The sequence below is a fragment of the Cygnus atratus genome, chromosome 1, assembly GCF_013377495.2.
Source record: "Cygnus atratus isolate AKBS03 ecotype Queensland, Australia chromosome 1, CAtr_DNAZoo_HiC_assembly, whole genome shotgun sequence".
In the NCBI taxonomy this organism is placed as follows: domain Eukaryota; kingdom Metazoa; phylum Chordata; class Aves; order Anseriformes; family Anatidae; genus Cygnus; species Cygnus atratus.
This window is the reverse complement of record NC_066362.1, coordinates 143046581-143068134: the sequence shown is the minus strand read 5'-3', so window position 1 is coordinate 143068134 and position 21554 is coordinate 143046581. Positions and strand designations below refer to the sequence as shown.

The 21554-nt window shown below is 37.8% G+C and overlaps 1 protein-coding gene across 1 annotated transcript in view; it reads left to right on the top strand.

The window, feature by feature from the left end:
• The window catches only part of UXS1 (UDP-glucuronate decarboxylase 1), a 58520-nt gene that overhangs the window by 4023 nt on the left and 32943 nt on the right, over positions 1 to 21554 (top strand). Inside the window, exons 2-5 of the mRNA XM_035558094.2 lie at positions 8616 to 8643; positions 11237 to 11285; positions 13297 to 13340; positions 16884 to 16944. Coding sequence (XP_035413987.1) covers positions 8616 to 8643; positions 11237 to 11285; positions 13297 to 13340; positions 16884 to 16944 — 182 coding nt within the window. The remainder of the gene's footprint in view (positions 1 to 8615; positions 8644 to 11236; positions 11286 to 13296; positions 13341 to 16883; positions 16945 to 21554) is intronic.

Below are 21554 nucleotides of genomic sequence, written 5' to 3'. Positions count from 1 at the left end.
TAGAATTAGACCCTTATTTAATTGTTGGATGTAGACTCTGAAATCATATAGCCAGGATTTAAAGACCAGAGCTTGTCAATCTAAGTGGTTTGCTTTTTTCTTGACGCTACTCTAAATAGTCCACTGATGTCTTGGTATAACAAGGGAGTTGTATGTTCTTGCTGAAAATAAAGGAGGAGCTCTATTTCTGTTGAAGTAGAGCAGGTTTTCTTTGCTCGTTTGTAGATCAAATAGTTCTCTGGAAGTATGTCAGTAGCCTTGTTCATTTTTCAAGAGAAAAAAAATGAATAGTAGGGTGTTGTCAAGAGATCTGAGATTAAGACCTCGCTACTTTTATAAAATAAATCAAAGAGCAGCTACTAAAACAACTTAAAAACAAAATGTCAAAATATTGTGAGTAACGTGCATCTTGCGGTGTAGTAGCTTGACTTCTCCCAGCATTGCGGGTTTTCACGATTGTTACGCTTTGTTTTATAAGGTTAGCCATTTGTTTTTGTCAGATTTCCATCAGCTAGAAAGAGTGTAACATCCCCTTCTTGGAATATCAAGGGATGGGGAAGCTTATCGGTTTAAATCTTACTGGGCTCTTGCGTGCTGGATGTATAGCATTTGTTCAAAATGAAGTTTAAATACCACTTAATGTTGTATTCTGATAAGCTTTTACTTTCACTTCCCGTGATAGGAGAATAGCTATGAATTTGGTCCTGTTTTACCGCTTCTGGCTAGCTGTCTGAAAGTTATTTAGCGCTGCTTTTGAGAATAGCAGGAGCCATTCTTCCTCCCGCGACTGTTTTACAGCAAGGCAGCAGGATTGACAGGCCAGGGATGATTCAGGAGTGGTCTGATGTGACATCAGGCTCGCCTGCTTTTTGTGTCAGCATGCCACGGATTCTCCACCAAAAGAAAACAAACCATAAACATTTGCTTTCTGACTTTATGTCCTGCAGAGCAACCTTTCAACTGTGGGTTTATGCAAATCAGTTTACTGTCTTCAGCAGCTTCCAGTTCCCTGCTCGTCAGGCTTCCAGCTAGCTGTAGCCGTGTACCTTACGAAAATATATTTGTGGTCCAGTAGCAATTTTGAGTTTAAGTCAGGAATAGACGGATTTCTATTCTGCTTTGCTAGCCATGATGGTTTTAGTGTAGGGTGTGTTTGTTTTTTGTTTTTTTTTGTTTTTGCTATGTCAGAGAAACTTACCCATACAGTTCCCCGCATATCTCCATTTAGTATTTGTCTTTATTGGCACATGCAGGAGTGATGCTGTCGTTGTTCTACACCAGGACAAACACTCTTAGGGCTTTCATCTTCTTTCCTTTCTGCGTTTTTCAAAAGGAAAGTGTTTCCCTGTCATCTGTATTGCTTATCTCTTTTCTGGTAGGTTGGTTGACCAAAGCAGAATTTGGTTCGTAAGTTGAGGTAAGCTGACACAGTGACCCCCACCTCTCCTTCCATAGGGGAGAACAGAAGTTGAAAACCACCAATTTAAGCTAAACTCCACTTTGGTCAATCAGCCTTTAAGAAAGAAAATGAGCAATGTAGAAGAGAAGGGCAAGCATTTCCCCTTTGCAGAAATTCTTGGAGGGAAAGCAGATGTTCCAATTATTTGAAACTGCCTTCCAAGTTGCTAAAATGCACTAAATACATACGCATGTATTTATATTAGATGTGCTGTAATTTCTTTTATTTAAGCATATTTCAGGTGTATAAAACACTTACTCCTAGATCTGCCAAGCTTTACCAAGGAAGTCAGCGTTCCTACTCAGGTGCATTTCAAAAAAAAATATTGCCACAACTTTAAGAAGCATTTCTTCAAATTCAAAAGTGTATCAGGTAGAATGTTTAGTGCCTGCCTGTTGTGGGAACTGAAAGCTAACCTTTATCCTTTCTGCTGATTTTGCTTTTTGTTTTACTTTTAACCTGCAGTTAAAAAGCGTTGCTTTAAAGGAAACGGAAAAACTGTTTTTCTCAAAAGAAATTTTGTGCATTTGAATTGTGTATATCAGATTTATCTGGAGGCAAATGTCATTTCATAGGGATTTTTTTTTTTTTTGAGCAGCAGCTTCTGCTTGAGGAAAGACAGGTTTTCAGTTTTTTCTCTAGTTTTACATGAAAAGGGGGCACAGGAGCACTAGCAGCTTAGATCACTGAAATTTCATATTGTCAAAACAATCCTGACCTTATTCAGAATGTAATTATGGCACCCAGTCAGGGTGAAAAGTCCTTCTTTCTCAGGTGAAAGTCCTTCTGTTGGCTCCCTTGGGAATTCCTACCTTCTGTAGGTAACCAACGTATTTGTAAAACACTTTTTTTTTTCAGTAACTTCAGATCTGGGAAAGTTTTGTGGTGTCCAGGTACACTCAAATGTATGTAGTGATTGAAATGGAAGATCCTGATTGAAACTTAATAACTGTGATGAGCTCTTTGGGATGAAAAACATGCGTACATTCTGTTGGTTCTGTAGTTGCTGTAGATACGGGGTGTTTCCGTTGGTAGTAACTAATTTCTGAATAGGATTACCTTGTTTGTGGCAGAGCACAGAGGACAGACAAAAATGGATGAGTAGTGGTAAAGAACGATGTGATAGAGATAAAAGATAGAAAAGAGTAGAAACATTGAACAGAGAACTGGAAAAAAAGGGGAGGGGGGAAGCAGAAGATCTGGAAAGAATTTGCCAATGGAAAAATGAAGACCTCTGTTCAGCCTTTAAATGATGGTATGAACTGAAATGTTGCCATCAATAAAATATGCATTAATAGTTAGCTTTCCATCCAGTGTGAAGCTCAATTAAGTCTTGTGAAGAAAGAAAACTTGCATAATGTTGAATCTGAAAGCTGTAGGAGTGTATCAGCTCGCCAAAGCTGAAGTATTCCTCCTTAAGAAGAGGTTCAAAAACATTGTCCTGTGTTGCTTGTCTTTCACAAGGGGCTGAGTAGCTGAGGAGTGGCATAGAATGATGTTATCCAAGCTGAAGGTAAAGCCCCTGAAGAGCAGCACACTCTATCCTGATGTCTTGGGAACTTCCCGTATGGGGAAAGCTGAAGTTCTTATCTGCTGTCTTTGATCTGGGGCAGGAACTTTGATGTTGGACAAGACCTTGGTTCAGGAAATCTAACGCAAAGAACTACTTGCCATACAGAAATCTGTATCAACATAAGAGATTTAAAAAAAAATCTGCAACTCTAGTGTTTTTTTTAGATTCCAACTATTATACATTCCCCAAAAGCATAATCCTAAATTTCACCCAGGTGACATTTCCTAATACAAAGCTGTGATTAGTAATTGTGTGGTGTTATATCTACTAACATTGCAACATATTCTCATCAACATATGATACTTTCCTACAGCAAACTAAGAAACGACTGGAATTAACAGTTAGGATATGACTGCAATTTATTTATTTTTTTTACTGTTACAGGATCTAGGCTATAAAATGCAGTTCAAAATACATTAGCCAAATAATTATATCCTTTATATCGTTCCATACGTAACTGAGATCTGCAAATAATTGAGTTTTTTTTTTTCAAAGCATCTGCAACAATCAACGTTTCATGAGCTCCCTGTGCATACTTCTCCATTCTGTCTAGTATTCCTCTATAAAGAAAAAGCTTGTTTCTACCAGGAGACCAAAGCTGCTCAGCAACTATGGAGAGTGATTTAAGAAAAAATCCTGTTTTTAACGTCATTGCATCTCTCTGAAATAAATTTGGCTGAAGCAATTCACTCTGGACATTCGAAGGTTAGGATTTTGCTCTAGAAATTCAGGTAACAACTGTGTATCAATTCATAGTGTTCCCACATGTTGATTCTGTTGATTGCAGAATCCGTTTGTAACCAAAATCCTCTTGTACTCTCCTATTCTGAGGAACAGAGGATGTAAGGAGGGTAATACAGGGAAAATTCTCGTGTTTTCAGCTAAATCTACTTGGGCAAAAGCTCATATAAAAGTTTCTTTAGCTAAGTGTCTTGAAAATGCAAACAACGTAACCGTTGTGAAGAAAACGGTTTTAAAAGGGTTGCATGTGTTGTTGCTCTTAGTGCAAGTGGATCTTCGTAGGCATTATGGCTCTTGCTTTTAAATACATATATTTTAAAATGCACATGATCCTGAAATAAAACTGTCACTAATAATTTAAGATTATGAGTGTTAATTACTGTTGGTGCCTTGTGATAGACTATGACTTGATTTTAATGTCATTTAAAGAGACCCAGAGAAGAAGGATCATCCTGGGGTAAAGGCACAAATTTCCTTTGAGATTTTTTCCTACCTTCAGATTGTGTTAGTGTTACTCTTCTGGCTCTTCAGCCTGTTGTGGATGAGTTAAGGCATGCAGAGTTCTCAGGGTAGTAATCTGTGTTTTATTAAAATGTATACAGTAAGTATTGCTGCAATTGACAGCCTCAAAGGACAATCGAATTATAACATGCATCCTGTTCCCGTATTCTCGGGATCAAAAAGAATGACTTCTGCCAGCTGTAAAAAACAACTGGTTAGAGCCAAAAGGCTATGATAGGCAGGGAAGTGTCCATTTAGTATTGGATGCTGTACACAAATTGCTTGGCTTTTCTGTTGTACTTTTTTGTGCCTGAATTACTAGGTGTGTTTTTTTTTTTTTTAATTCAAGCCAACCCTGACTGCGTAATGTATCTGAAGAATGGCTCTTGAAATGTTCCTTTGGTGAAAGCAGCCCAATCTTTGCACTGCTCTGCATCCAATGTAGGTTCAGAAATGGTCTTCTGTAGGAAAACTAAACAAATTGTTAAGTTTCCAGGAATATACTTGTACACAGTAAGAAGAAAGCCATTCTTTATTCATCTGTAACTGGCTGCCTTTTGTTTAAGGTAGTTTCAAGAAGTCTTGGAGCTATGCAACAGTTTTGCCGTAAGGCTATGCTTGCCAAATAGCTGCAGCTTTATCTCTCAGGGGCAGGAGGAGAATAAAGGAGGCTGGGGGGGACCACGAGTGATTAATGTTTAATATTTAAATCTGGTTGACCTCTTTAGTAACAATACTGTGATTAGGGCTTTAAAACACAAATCCTGTTTTCCTAAAACTATAGCTCTTTATCACATCCAAGTCATGGCATTCTCCTCTGGAAACTGTCACTTAAAAGTGTATTATCTATGGGGGTGATTAATGCCTCCAACGTATTTTTAATTTTCATGGTACGTGTAATTAATCCTTGCAAAACCCCTACAATAAAAGTGATTGTTGTTATTTTACGGAAGGGAAGCAGAGGGGAAAAAATGTTTCAGATCAGATGGAATCAAAATAGGACTGCACCTTCCTCCTACAGGCCATTAAATGAGGCTTTCCTGCGTCTCTGAGCAATACAAATACTTGGATCTCTTGCCTAATGGCTGCTTATTATTGCCTTAATCAGTTGTTGGGCGAGGTTTAAAAACGGACTTTTGAGAGAATAAGGCTTTTTTCTTCTCTCTTGTAAGTAAGCAATTAAGGCACTGATTACAAGTCATGCACCTGTCTGTCTAGTCCAGTGAATCGTGAATTCGTCACTGTCAGAGTTTCAGAGGGTGGCAGGAAGGCTGTGAATGCTCTCTGGCTGGATGAATGGGAAGTTCTTCACAGAGCGCATGGCTGTTGAGGGAGAGGATCTCTACGGCTTGAGAGTTGGCATCTGTTATCCTGGATAAGTACGTCCTGAATTAAAAGATTTAGCTTTAGATTTTTCTTGTGTTGTGGTGGTGTTGGTTCATTTTTGTTTTGTTTTAGACTGGCTTTTACACTGGAGTGCTCAGTTACATTAGAATTTGCGCAGATTGGGTCCATTAGGAGTCTGATGCTTCTGAAAGCTGGGTTTGTGCGTATTGTCTGATTCATGACCTGGTATGGAAGCATTTTTAACCATCCACATCTGCGGCTTTTGGTGCCTGAACTTGGTTGGTGTGGGTGTTATGGTGCCTTTGATGATTTTTGTCTCAGATTCCGGCTTGTAATTCCGCATCATTCTGCTTGTGGATTTGGGCCCCGTAGCCTTAATATGTTTTCATCGTTCGGAATATGTTCCTTGCTGAATGTCAGACCTGCCTTGGAGTAACCTTTAGGGCAAGGAAGTGACAAGTCCAGGAAATCCTCTGTAAGCCATAATCATACTGCAGGTTCTGCAGCTGTAGAAGACCGATATATAAACAGCTGTGATGTGCATTTAAAAAAATAAATAAACCCGTGCTGCAAAACCATACCTGTGATCTCTTCAAACTTGACATAAGCTAGGTGTGAACACCCAGCAGCGAAAGAAAATCTCTGTAGAGCCGTACGTTCAGAACACTTTGTGAGGACAGCAGGTCCACGCAAACTTCTGTGGCAGCTCTGTGCGTGAGAGATGCTTTAGTGTCCTTCGGATCCTTCTGTGCGGGATTTCCTCTATGTGGTTCATTTTGTATTTTTTCCTTTTTTTTCAGTGTTAAAACTTCCAGGAAGTTTGACTATTTTTGTAAGGAGGTCACTTAGTCCTACAGAGTTGTGATATCAAGCATAGTATTTTTGGAAATCGATGGATGCTTTTCTGAGTTCCCATTCCCTGCTGTGGAAACTGAGCATGCACAGCTAACGCGTTTTCTTTAGGAATCCAATTTCTTGTATGTAGTGTAGCTGCACAGTCTTTTTTGCTGCAAGAAAACCAGCAGGATGGTATTTGTGGTGCAGCTGGTGACTTTTTTTGTCAATTCCTGCCTCACCAACTAAGCCCAGATGTTTCCTGACATTGCATAAACAATACCTTACATTACTTGTATGGGTTTCGGTAGCCCAGAAAAATAACCGACTGTAAGTATATCTGAGTGATGTATAGCTTGAGAATTCTGTACCTGTAGTTACTACATGATCATCATTCACTATAAAAAAAAAAGCTTTGCCTTTAATATTATCACGAATAATTCTAAAATCCTAGCCACACAGTAAATAACCTGAATTTACCATTAGTGCTCAAAACTGTCTCTTTTCCCACTGAGAATTTACTCTAATTAATGTAAAATCCACGGTGCTTTTTATTTCAGCTGAATTGGATTGATCATCTATTCCAATATAAAGCTTCCTTCTCTCTTCCCCAAAGAAGATAGGGGGTTTATGATACCACCACTGATATCATAGTGCCCTCCTATAGTTTGGTGGTCAAGAATTCGTTTGAATTTCTCTTTGAATGACTCGGCAGCACTTGGCAGTTTAACGCAGTCCAGTAGCTTTGCCATCCCATGAAGGGTGGAACAGTAACTGCATTATTGAATTCTCACTTGTCCTCCCCTATTCCTCTTTCCCAAGCATATTTTGTTCCTTCTGTTGCCCAGAAAATGCCTGTGACTGTAGCTGTATTTTTGTTCTCGTCTGTGTAACGCCTCTTTGCTTGAGATCACTAAATAATAACCATGAAAGTGTATCTGCAAGGCCACAATCTAGGCAAAGTACTTCACTGAGCTGCTACTTGAGGCCTGAAGCACAGCTTGCGAAAACTGAGGTCACTTCAGAAGCTTTCCATATGTATGTTGATACCATAACTGCATGTGGGCTGCAACAATTGTGAAATGATTTTCTGAAGATATTCGGGGTATATTTTCTGTGTTGTTTATTGTTGCAGAGTCCCTTATGTAACTGTCCCACGTTAACCTTATTTGCGTTGACATTCTGAAGTTGGCAGCTCTGTAGCCTGCTTTATAGCTTCTCTCTCTCTTCCTTTTTTTTTCTTTTTTTTTTCCCCACTTTAAGCTACATCTGTGTCCTAGTTGAAAGTGAAAAGGAAAATCTGTGTTCTGATAGTCTTCGTTTAATCGCTTAAACCCTGAATAGTTTCAGAAGATGTTTTCTAGTAGGGAATAGATTCAGCAAATGAATCTTTTCATGAACACGGAGAAACAGCTGATACTTGTTTGCTGTATCATTTCATATAGTGATTTGTCTGTCTTAAAACATTTCCATACAAAATATGTAATAAATGAGCATTGCTGCTCAGTGAGGCATTTGGTTATGTTGCTTAGGTTCTGTTTGAGTTTGCGTCATTACTATATATTTATTGAAAATGAGAGAGAGCATACAAATTAGCACTTGCAACTACTTTTAGTGCAGGACTGTTATGCCAGCCCTTTGAACTGGTTCAGCTATTGCCTGTAGCAGCCAGTCCTTTTATCCTTGTCATTCTGCAGTTTCCAATTCTTGTTGTTCAGGGCTATGGGACTTCTTTCTTGCTGTTGCCAGTCTTTCAATATATGTAATAAACATGTCTAGAACTCATTTTTAATGTGTGCAGTGACAAATTAGAGAATTCTTGTGTATTTTGTTTACTTAATATAGTGTGGGGATAACAGTCAGGTTAGTGTATCTGCTGATTTGTTGGCCAGACAGTTCCAGGTGTGCACTGGAATAGACAAGTCCTCTTTAATTAAATTGTTCTATTGTCCTTCTTTGTAGTCTCATGTAATCATCAGAATTCCTCCTATACTCCTAAACTGTGTTCTGGTCACTTGGTTTGCTATGCCATGTACGTAACTTACTTAGATGATGTGGTGAACACACTTAATATTGTTTTAAATTCCTTCTGACGATGATGGAAAAAATTACCTTATACTGTTACATGACACTAATGTTCTCCCTCTTTTTATTTTCCAGCTGTGTGGGGAAACTTTGTCAACATGAGGTAAAATCTATTATTTTTGTATTTAATATACTTACCTGAAATAAAACGGGTACCATTCCCATCAACATGCATCACTTTGTCAAGCAGGGAGAAAACAGAAGAGCGGCTCACGCTGTTGTTGGATGGTTGCTAAGCAGCTGATGCCATTTCTTAAATACAGGGTGTTCAGTCTCAGAAAGGGGTGCAGTGCATGTCTGCTGAAAACCTCATCGAGGGTCTTCTCACATTTCAACATCTTCCTTTGCATGAGATCATCTTCTGAACTGGGAGATGTTTTCAGGCAAGTTGAAGAGCGTAGCTGGGCACGTAGGCTGGGATTCTGCTTGCTTTCGTCATAGACCTGACCGATATATTGGTGACAATACAGACTTAAGCATGGAAAAGTAGCAGATCACCCACTGTTTACCATAATTCTGTGCCTAGAATTGGAAATAAAGTTTTGAGGAGTTTCTCCCCTCCATAATTAATTGGGAGAGAAGCTGGTGGTTTAACTGCTGAAAAGCAAAAAATCCTGTGCTGTGTCCCCCAGAATTTATGCCCTTAAAAATAGGAAGGCATAACATACAAATGCAAATCATGCAGATTTCACAGTACTGCTGTTTGAATGCAAGTGTCCTCTGGAAAAGAAGGTGAAGAGGATATGAGGACACTGTGTTCCCCACAACAAAGTTTTGTGCATAGGGGACAAAATATTTCAACGTGTTGTTCCGCTATTAAAAGGCTTAGTTATTCTGTTACTGTGCTTAGCGGCACAGAATAAAGGAATTTTGAGGCAAATTAAGAAAATTATTCAGTTTCCTGTGGACTCGGCTTTACCCAGGAAAGCTTGCTGTGGGATCTGTTCTTGTCCCAGGCTGTCAACTTTACTTTTCTTGCAGTTTCCCACCCTTGCTATGAGAAGTGTTCAGCTGTTAGCCGAACAGCTGCTTGAGCTACTGTGGCTTGCAGATGGAGATATCATTTAGATTACCATGTTATCTCATGATCACCCAACTATGGCAGCTTAGCAGCTGTTAGGTGAGCAGCTGAGCATTTCTGAAGGAAGGACAAAACCTCAGTGGGTTGAGGAGGACAGGCTGTCATGGGATCCAGAGTGTTGGTTCCCTGACAAGCTGTCCTTAGTAATCCTGCAGTTATCTGCATCTACCTTCTTATTTGAGTAGTCCCTTACAGAAAAATTTCTGAAGATCTAATGTTGGGACTCAGTCAATAACATTGTCTTTATTAGGGGGGAAAAGCTCATTAAAAACTAAACTAGAGTGCCAATACTTAAGCTACAGGATTTCTGAATAAACAATACTGGGTACCTTTTTTTTTTCTTGGGAAAACGTATGAAGCAGTCACATGAATTTATAAAAACACTCCAGATAACGTGGTATGACTTTTTTATTTGCTGCTATTAAAAAATAAAAAAATAAAATTCACCATGAAAATATGGTTCAGGGACTGTGTCTCAGCCTATTAATGCACTCTACTGATACGACAAATCCATTCAGTGAGGTTTTTGCCTTAGTAATAGACTGAACTGACTTTAGTAACAGAGTTTTAATGAAGGGTATGAAGGGAATCATTGCTCCAACTTCTAATGGTGTGGCATATATATATCTGCTTAACAAAGGGCCTTCTGTTTCCTTAGGTGTTATGACTGCAGGTTCCAACTAAAGGAGCTCTGTTTTATTTGAAAGAACTCCATTTTATGTTGGATACCCATGAATCCTCTAGTATGCAAAAAATTACTACTGTAAGGCTTGATAAATAATTCCCCTTTCAGAAAGTTTAGTTTGGGGAAGGAAAAAAAAAAAAGAATTATGCAAACTTAAGGAAAATTATATAGACTAGATGCAAGAAGTAAAATGTTCTACAGTTGTTGAAGTTTACCTAAAGAATGGATACACTAATTAAAATATTTTACACAATTACATGCTAAATAAGACCACATAACTTTAAGCAAGACACTAACATCTTAGGCAATCCTCTGTTTTCACAACTTACACTGAAGGACGTCAAGTTATAAGCTTGGATTCATTTCAGATGAGTGACGTGCAAAAAGTTAGTATTGCCCATCAAATGGTCACTTAAGGTAAGTTTCAGTGTAGGTTTTTTCCTTGTTTTGTGAAAATTCAAAGTCAAAGCTAGGCACGTGTCCTCTTCTCTCTTTTAGGTTGAAATTGCAGTTGTGGCATTGAGAGAAAATGTTCTGTTAGCATACAGTGAACTTGCACCCTCAAGAAGACATCTTAGGCATTCAGATAGTAAAACTACACAAAAACACTTCTGCTGACCCTACCTTGGTGCAATGATTAGACACTTTTCTGGTTAATTTAATTTTCTCTGTAAAATGAATGCCATCTTCAGTTTTATTACTTTTTCCTGTGGGCTTGGTTCTGTTTCTGCCAAACTTTGTGACAAGACTGTAGCTGTTTTCAGTGGGAATTGGACCAAGCACTTTCATTTACTCTGAGTATGCCTATGAAATAATGCTAACTTAGGATGCTGTGAAGATACTGTTTTAACAGGAAAAGCTTGATGTTGGTGCAGTGGAGCTAACATTGCTTTGGTATGACTTATGTTTTTTTTGTTTTCTTGCTAACAGGTCTCTCCAAGAAAACGGGGATCAGAAAGTGGAAAGTAAAATAGAGGAGGTCAGTTTTTTAATATTTTTTGTTCTCTTTTGAAGACTCAATTTCTCATTTCATATTGAAAGGGACTAGCTCTGTCATTACTCTCCATTCCATTAAAATCAAAGCATTAGATTTATGCATAACAGCTTTTGAACTCTTACAGATTCACGTAGATATGACTTTCTGGAAATAAAAAGGGTCCCTCTAAATCTTACTGGAAGTTATAGCTCTAGAAGTAGTCTTGTTTGCTGCAGAGACTTTATAGACACCTCCTGACAACTGACTTTCTTGAGTATAGGACATGCACAGATTGTTTCCTCTATCACCCTTCCAAAATATTAAGTATACGTAAGTTTAAGTCAAAATTTGAAACCTTACAAACATGCTTTGCTTTGTTGTCAACTCATGAACAAATATAGCTGTATTTGTGTTTGGGACTAGTTTGCACTGACAACGCTTCAAGGACAAGTGCTGGCAACACAAGTACTACAGTAGGCATGGGTATTGAGCATGCTGGTGGTTCTGAACTTCTTCATCAGCATCTCTAAATTTATTTCAACCTCAGTTTGCTGTGAAATACTATGAAAGTTCACAAACAGATCTTTTTCCAGGTGAGTTTAGGCTTCCAATATTATAACAAAACAAAGAATTGAACAGATATAACTGTCCTTAGTTATATCTGTTATATATCTTAGTTATACTCACCTTGAGGTGAGTACTTGCCACCCCTTTTGTGCATGTGGGTGTGACCATGCTTATTTAGTCTGGTCTGTGTAGTGTCTTGTATTCCTACAGCTTTATACAGCGATCGTTCCTCTGGATACAGAAAGAAGCCTAATGAAATTGCTTAAAATTTGGGGAAGGGCTGTGTTCTTAGGTCATGTCTGTTGCATTCTTTTTTTTGTTTTGTTTTTGATTCTGGTAAATATTACAACAAACATTCTGGAAATCTCAGTTGTTTGAGAATGGTGAAATGCTTGAAATTTAGTGGGTGAAATTTTTGGGGATCAGAGTTACTTCTCTGAGAAGTCAGGCTTGTCTGGATCTTGTTTTTAAAGCTGTAGTTGTACACAGTACTTTAAACTGTCAAAATAAGTATGTCTGTTTCAGGAGCTATTTGCTGCTCCACAGAGCCAGATGCTTGAGGAGCTTAAATGACAATGCAGTATTTCCTCTTAACATGAATATGCAGATTATTTCAGTTAATTCATGAATTTCCTGAGTTGTCTAGCTCTAACCATCAGTATTTGTGGGAAAACTAATGGTCATTGGATGATACGTTTCTATCTAATACCTTTTTGAATGATAACCCTCTGATAGCTATCAATTTACATATGTCCCTACATGGTAAATTTTGTGACAAACTTTTAGTAAGCTTAATAACGAGAGTACAGGGACTTGCTGATATTTGGCAGGAATGTTAGAAATTCAGGTCCTGTAATAAAGAACCTGAAACTGATGCTGACTGAAATGATTCCCTCTTTCAAAGCAATGAAAATATAAAACAGAAGTATTGGTAGGTGAATTTTATTTTTTCTAATGAATTTCCATTTATTAACATTTTTAAAAGACTAATAAACTAAAAACATTTCCTCGAGTTGTAATGTAAAACATGATATTTCTTTAAATTCACATGTTCTGAGAGAATTGTAACCTTTGCACTGGTGCTAATGTCTCTGCTTCTGTATTTACGTCCACTTAAATAGGAATCATAACGGTGGATGTTCATATCACAAAGCTATGGTACTCATAGCTTTGGATGCTCTTTTGAGCAGCTACATTAGCTTTGAAGATGCTTTACTTTTAGTGGTAAGCTTAAGGGTATTAGGTGATTTGATTTTGGGGGAAAACTGCCCAGGGATTTTTTGACATAAAGAATGCTTTAAGATAGAAGTTTCTTGGATTATCTTCTGTGAAGCTCTTTGTAAAAGACTGCCATGGTTTTTGCTCTAAAGTAACTTCCTATATGAATGTTTTGTGATATGAATCTTACCTGTTCTTCAAAGTTTAAATACTATTCCTTTATTTTTAGGCTGTTGCACCTCTAAGGGAGAAAATCCGAGATCTAGAAAAAAGGTATGTGGTCTTTGCTTGGTTTGGGAATCAGTTTAAAAGCGCAATTTCTGCTTTGTAGCATTAAATTCTGTACCTTGTAGGCTAGAGATACATATTTTGCATATGCCTTCAATACTTTTGAATTTTTGTCATATCTACGTTAGGATGGGCCCTTGAATGCCAAAGGACATTAATGCTTAGGGTAGTCAGGGCTGAATAATCCCATCAAAGTAACTGTGAGTACTAAATACTTGTCAAGGTCAAATCCTGTGAAGGAATTTGCAGATTTTAGTGCTGCCGGTGAACAGTTTACCATGGTTTAGTAAGTCTAGTACAGGTATGTACTGAAATACATTGGTTTCAACGACAAGAAACTGGAGGTGTTTTACCTTACATTTCCCATGCTTGTGATCGCTTACCATGGGTCAGCTAATGTACAACAATTTGCTTTTGAATCTTGTTCTGTGCACGTGTTTTGGATGAGCCCAACAGACTGACTCCTCTTAGGATTTGTAAAGGAATGTGATATCTTGAATTAAATTAGATAATACAGTTGAGAAATGCAGACAAGCTTTTTGGTGAACCACAGGTGGTAAATGTGGTAGATTTCTACGCTTGCTCTAGTTCCACCACTTCTTGTGCTGTTTGAGTCCACTCTGCAATATCATTTCCTCCCTCATGTGGCACCAGAGCCATTCAAATGCTGTTAGTAAACTGGATGGGGAAACTAGACATTTCAGCGTCTCTTCACAAGTAGGTCCCTCACACTCCAACCTGTTTGCCTTTCAGCCAGATGCATTCTCCAGTCTGGGGAGACTGGCAGTTGTTGGCAGCAGGACACTGCTGTTTTTGACAGTGATACTGTTTCACGGGTGACAGAGTCCATGTCCCAAACAACCAGCAGGCTGAGAATGCTGCATTACAAAGGGCCAGGTCTGGCCTTATTTAAGCCAGTGCCAGTAAGCCGGGATGGTTACATATGGCATACTGGTGGTTATCTGCTGTTTCATTTCAGTAAGAACGCTGATCTGATCATTGATCTCTTAATATAAGTATGGATTTCATGGGTCGAACTAAACAAGTGATGCAGTGGTGAAATTATAGAGAAATGATTTTATGTTCAGATTAAATTTTTGATGCACTGTCTCTGTTCAATTGACTTGGTTCATCTTTACTGACAGCCCAGTATATCTTCAATTTCAGTTGTTAGTAATTCAGGTATTTCCTTCTGCTGTTGTGATAGGGGTATCCTGGTTGGCTTTTTTTTGCTTTTGTAATTGTTGCATTTTTCCAAATGAGCTATGGGTAAAACCATTAAGTTAAAGCTTTTGTCAGGAGCTGTCTAAATGCTCATTTCACTTTGAGTAGTGTGTGCAGTGCATTAATGGTTCTTGTTTCAAATGTCTAGCAAGTCACTAGCAATGAGCAGAAAGAATGAAAATGTATTTTACCTCTGCAGAAACTGATCTGGGAATCATATTTATAATAATAAATAATTATTATTTATATATAATTATATTATCTGCTGGTTCAACTGCATGTAAGATGTTGCTGGTACTAATTTTTGAATTTTGTATCTACATAAAGAGGTGGTATGCAACTATTCACTAATAGATGCCCAAAGGCTGATCCTGCTTGCAAAACTTATTCTCTAGTGTCAATGTTTTTTTACCTCATAAGCTGATTAGAATCTGAAAGCAAGCCATCTTCATGCATTTGGGAAGCAGGAAAGTCAAGAATTCCTTAATGCTAGTCTCATGACAAAAGGTTGTTTAACAAGCTAAAGTTGGAAAGCCTTTATTAATGATTTGCACAGCAAAAAGCATTGCTAGGCCTAGTGTATTCATCAAAGCAAAACTTACACTTAAGCTGTTGCCAAAAGATGAGCATTCTGCTGGATCAGTTCCAGACTCCTGCATGCTGCCCCTGAGCCATTCCTGGTGTAACGGAAGGTGCAAGAATGGTTGGGACATTCCTTTGGCAGCAGTGTGACTTCGTTATGGGCTAATGTAACCTTGGCCTTAAAAATGGAGGGGACTGACTTTTACCTCACATCCAGTTACTTGACACTTACCTTTTTTAAAAACTTGATAAACATTCAACGTGTTTTCAACTCTCGTTATTGGTGGATTTGCCCTTCTCTCACTGGAAGGCTGTTTTACATGTATGTATTATGCTTACGCACTGCTGTTTCTCATTGTTTCACCTTAAATCAAGGAAATAAGGTTGCCGTTAGTGATCCCTGTAGTGATGTGATGCAAGGCAAGTGTAGGTAGTTCCTTCTTTCAGTTTTCCTGTATGGGTAATGTTGAAAGATTCTGCTGCATATTTCACCTATCCACAAAACTGAAAATGGCTTTAACTCTGGGATGACAAGTTGTCACAAATACAGAAGCACTGTGATTTCTCTTAATTTCCATTGGGCCAATACTGCAAGCTAGAACCAGAGGAGATGCTTCAGAATCAGAAAGTGTCGAGTCAGTTCAATCAGAGCCTGTGAGTACACCTAAACATAATCTCAGTGTGAACTTCTGATGTAAATGTCTCCTGCTTGCTACATCCGATTGTATCTCTAGCATGTGGGCTTCCTGGAGAAGAGTAACTGCAGTTTGATTTCTGTCAGGTGTCACACTGGTATTTAGTAAGAATAACATGAGCTATTGAAATATTGCTGGGAATAAAACGCTACTTAACTTTAAAAAAAAAAAAATCACACCTTTTTCACACCTTCATTTGGAGGTGTTTGTTGTCATATGCAGAGTGCATGCCAGTGAGGGGGAGAAAAAAGTAACATAATTCTGTTACTGTGTCCATAAAAGCATTTAAGGCTCTGAGTATCCATTTTGAATTTAAGAGAGCACCAGAGGTTCATAGGTCACATAATTTTATTTTAGAATATTTTAGTTTTGATTGAATTATTCTAAAGAATGTGAAAAAAATAAATAAAGTGAAAGTAGATTGTAGACCATTAAGACAACATCAGTCTATTCGTTTTTGAGAAGAAAATTAAGATTAGCTTTCAGACTGAGTAAGGTCTCTTGTTTGGAGGAAAAAAAAAAAAAGGTTGAGGCATCTTAGAGGGTGTCCTCAGCATTCTGCTTGTAAACATTACATTGATTACACTGAAACTTTAAGGAGAGTTGTTTGAAGTCAATGTGGTAAGTTAATAGAATTTCCTTTCCAGATTTTTATAGAAGGTTGCTTGCTTTTTAAAACTTCAAAAAATAAAAACTAGTTGCTCACGTTTTATGATTGTATTCTCTTGTGATGTCATGCCTGGCTCTAGGCCTGTTCTCAACAGATAGAAGAAGCCAAGTGATTCATACTCGAAAATCACTTAAGCAGAAGGTTAAAAGCATTTCTTGCTGTTCAGTTTTTATATTTTTCATGGTGCTTCAACAAAACAGGTAATTTCTCATGTTGGTCTAGATTCTTCTTTAGATAAGAGGAGTAAGCATGGCCTTACTTTGAGTATTGGGCGTTGTCAGAATAATGTTTCATAATTCAAAGAAGCAAAGCTGAAACTTATATGATTTTTCTTCTTTGTTTTGATTTGTTTTTTAGTTTCACCCAGAAATACCCACCAGTGAAATTTTTATCAGAAAAAGATCGTAAAAGAATCCTGGTAAGTTTGAACTTACTCAAGGGTTGTGCTTGGGAAATAAGAGCTTGGTGGAATGTAATCTGTTTTACAGGATTAATTAAAAACCACGAGCAGGGTTAAAGTAAAATACTTTGGATGTTGTATGTGCTGCACAGGGTATAGGCTAGTGCTTCGCCTACCCTGTGTTGATGTTCTCAAACACAGCATATGGATTTTAGACTTGGGCTCTGGTTTAGAGGTTTGACTTGCTGATTAAGCTGCTGTTCTCTGCTTGTAACAGCTTAGACCTGCATCGCTAGACCCGCGTTCCCAGGTGGCTTAAACTTGCAGACTGGGAAACTTTAGGCACGTCTTGGCAGAAAGTTTGTATGGTTGAACTGAACAAGTCGTAAGGCTAAAAGGGTAGCTGCTCTGCAGTACTGTTAAGAAGGAGCAGTTAGACTGAGACAGTGTGTATCTCTTATCTTCTCTGTTTCTGGTATTTTGAAGCATCACAGACATTTTAGGATGGGAGAGGAGGACAGGTTTAGTCAGGACAAGTAATAGTCCAAGGCGTCTTTAAATTCAGCAAACTGCTGTGATGTCAGTTTTACAGTTTTGTCTACAAACACTTTTGAAGTTAGCAGTGTCTTAAAATTTTTCTTGTTTTTGTCTGTCCTGGGCAAAAAAAGAATGTCCTTGTTTCTGAGAGGTAGTGGAAGTATAGCTACTTAAGATATGTATTAAGAGCTTCTGCCTCTGTAGTAGAGAGCAGAATCTACGACAAATCCCCAAAAAGTGCTGAACTTTCGTGGTTTTGCCTTGACACTTCAAAATTTTGACAAAACACTGAAAAGATATAAGTAAAAACAAATGACTTTATTGCTATTGCAAAACTTCATAAAGAATGTGTTACTACATTTTACTAGTTTAGTTTAAGTTCATTTGTTTATGGCTGCCTGAAGGGGACAGGTTTGTAGGCTCCCTGATTCCTTGTTGAAATTGGAAGGTGTAATGAGGAAAGTAACAGCCTTAATTCTGGAAAGTCCTAAATAGTGTGCTTATGCATGCAACTGTAACAATGTTACCTCAACGTCCTTTTTTTGGTATGATAAAGTGTTTACAAGAAAATTATCAGTGCAAGCTGTTAATGGATTATGAAGCTCTTTACTATTTTAACTTTGCCACTTGAAGATATTGGATATCTTGCTGAAGTTCATTGCTTCAACGGAGATGACAAATAGTTGGAATGGGAGTGTTTTCTGCAGACCTGGAGGTGAATAGCTTTTTAATGTCTGCATTCCGTAGAGATTAAATTATTAAAGAGAGAGCTGCCCAAAAGGATGAGTGAGTTGCATAGTCATTTCTTCTGTATTGCAGTTGGGAACTAGTTCAATGCGCACTCATTGGCATTCACAAACCTGCTGCTCAACTGGGCAGTTTCACTCATTTATAATGTTCGTGTCATCGTGTAGGAAAAATTTTGAATAGTTGACTTCAGCACATAGAAGACTTGTGTAGACCTTGCATGGCACTTCAAAATTTGTCAGGAGTAAATAGAAAGAACTGGTGAGCCAAGTGAAGTTTGGTAGGTGATTTGTTTCATATTTTGTTGATTCTATGTGTTTTTTTTTCCCTAAACCATTCTAAGTTCTTATTTTCCCTGAATGCAGTCTCCAGCTGCAAACCTGCAGATATCCACAACACTGATGTGAGCAGACAGCAGTTCTAGCAGTTCTTTGCTTATTCTGTATCTATTTGCAGATGATTGCTAGTAGCAGCGGTATCTCAGCTAAGACTGGATACTCCAGTACTTTCTTTCAAAAGAGCTTAAGTTCATCGAACTTCGTCCTGGGGTGTATGATTTGTCTGCTTGTTCACTTCTCTGAAGTGACTAGGCAAAGGGCTTTTCTATGCAAGAGAAGGATTTCTGGTGATTTTATGGATGAAAGCGTTGGCGTAGGCTCAGTGTGTTGTGTTGTTTTTTTTCCTGAATTGAATATGGTAGACCAGTAGAAACACAAAACAACAACAAAATTAATGCAATTTCCATGTGGGACACTAGATGTTTTAAATCTGATTGCAGAGAGCAAAAATAAACCTGTCTAGGAAACAGACTAGTATTTAAACACATCCACTGCAGGAAATTATTAGTAATGTTTGTGCCTTTCCATAGATGCTGAAGTTAAAAAGCATATTGGCACTATTAAATTATATTTTTATATAAAGTTTTGTTAAAGAATGTTTATTTAAGCCCCAGGCGCTGCTATTTCAATTCTGTTATGGAAATGATTCATGTACAGTATATGATTTTGGAGATGAATGTCATTGTAATTTGCAGGAAGTCATATTTAGAAATGAAGTACATTAACCTTGCTTTTATAAGCAATTACAGGAAGGTTATGTTGAGAACTTCAGTGAAAAATGATCTTTTTAATGTAGCCTCAAGTAACGATAAAAATTAATTTATGTAGCTGTTTACTTTTCCAGGGGAAATTCAGCTCCTTTTCCAGGTAGTTCGTTATCAATACCTATGGAATTGGCATGTTAATAAAGCTAATACAGGATTATCATAAAAACGACTTACAGATTTAAAATAATTGTAAACTTCTTTCCGAACAAAATTGGTTTGTGCTTTTTTCCTTTTTTTTTTTTTTTTCTTGCATATAACAGAAGAGTGCTGCTACATGCAGTGTCTGGTTGGGTTAGGAGATGGGGAAGAAGACACCTTCTTCGTGTTTTGCTACACTGAAGGCATATAGCAAACATTGAATTTGTCTTCTCTGCAATGCTGGAAATAGAAATAGCAGCAGGGAATTTTGTTGGATCTCGATTGAAGGAATAGGTTCATAAGCTCTACAGGAAACTTTGGTCCTGGTCACCACAAAAAGACAAACCCTTTGGAATGTTCAATAAGGCTGCTGTTCACTCCCAAGTCAGGATAAGCTTATGACAGTAGGTTTCTGTGCATTTTTTTTTCCCTTAGTAAGGTATTACCTGGCAAAGGACTGTTCTTGCTCAGTTACTGCCCTCTCTGTGCTCATAGCATTATGCCAGAAACCTGTTCCTCCCTCCCGTCTGTTATGGGATTGTGGGAGCTCTGACATCATTGCTTTGTTTTAGAGGGTTTCTCCTGAATCTTCTTTCTCCTTCAGGTTTGTCAAGGAACTGAATTACATACTGAGTCTGGAAGCACTGACTAATCCAAAAGAATGCCAAACAGGCCAACTAAGTGGTTCTTTTATTAACTGGTACAATGTCTTTAACACCAATAGCCCTGAGTTTTTAATATGAAAAAACAAGTGTGGGAAAACAAGAAGTAGAAGGCTGGGGTTCAGAGAAGAAAACAGATGTCGGTCTTTTTTTTTTTTTTTTTCCTTTTCAGTTTTTGTTAGCTTTCTATCTGCCTTTGTTTCTTTCCTGATTATGAAATTAAAAAAAAAATCTGCTCATCTGGTGTTTGCAGCAGTGGATGGGGGGAGAGGGCGAGATAAATATCTTCACTTTGTGCTAGTCAAAGCTTAAGAACTTCAGGCATTTATATCATTCTGTGCACAGTGCTTGGTCGTTATAACACTCTATCCATGCATTAGATTCCTCTTTGACAGTATCACTATGCCCTTTTGTTTGGCTAGTTGTCGCTGCAACTGAAGAATGGAAATGAACAGCTGAATCACCTTTTCAAAATGTAAATTTGATCATGTAGTCACATAATAGAGCTGATGCTACATTGGGCTTTTACCTTCATTCTTTAAAAGTGTTTGTCTGTCATCTTTGTGTATTCTTAAAATAGTTTATGAAGTGCAGAGAAGGTGATTGCTTCCATAGATGTGTCTGTATGGATGTGTCACGCAACGTGGAGTCCTACTACTTGCAGTGTTTACTGCTTGAATACTCTGTTAGTGATTTTTGTTGTTGTTTACCCTTAATGACATACAGAAAGGGGGAAAAATAAAGAACTTGAACTCTAATATGGAACAAGAGCACTATATTTAAAATATTTTATTTCTGCTTATTTCTTTACAGTAAAGCATCATAAAGTTCCAAGACAGGCAAGTGCTGTATGTCCGAGTAAATGGTACAAGAGGCTGCAAACAGAATGATAGGATGTGCATACACGTCCTGTCATAATAGGGTTGTGGATGCATTAAAACAGAAAAGGAATAGTTTGTTGGTTTTTTTTTCCGCCTCTGAGAGGTGAAAGAATTTGTAGTACTTAGAACACCCAACATGCCTTCCATTTAAAGCAGACAGAAGCTGGATTTTATGTTTCTAATGTTATAAATCTTTCACAAAAATAGCATGGACTTTTTTTTTTTCTCAGAAATGGGAATAGTAAAGAATTCTCTTACCTTTTTGGGTCTTTTTAGATCTCTCTCTCACATAAAAAGGGCACAATCCATTTTGAGGGAAGAAAAAGGAAAGATTCTAATCTGAAAAAAAAGTGATGTTGTTGATATGAATAATTAGCTGAACTTGTTGGCTGACAGTGATGAAGCATGTCAAGCATCTCTTGAAATTCTAGATGCCCTAAATATTGGGTAAAAAAAAATTGAACATGGAAATGGAGATGTTTCCCCTGGAGTAAGTAAGGATCTGAAAGCTACTGTTCTTTTGTTTTCATGCTGTAGACTTTGTCTGGTGTTTCTGTA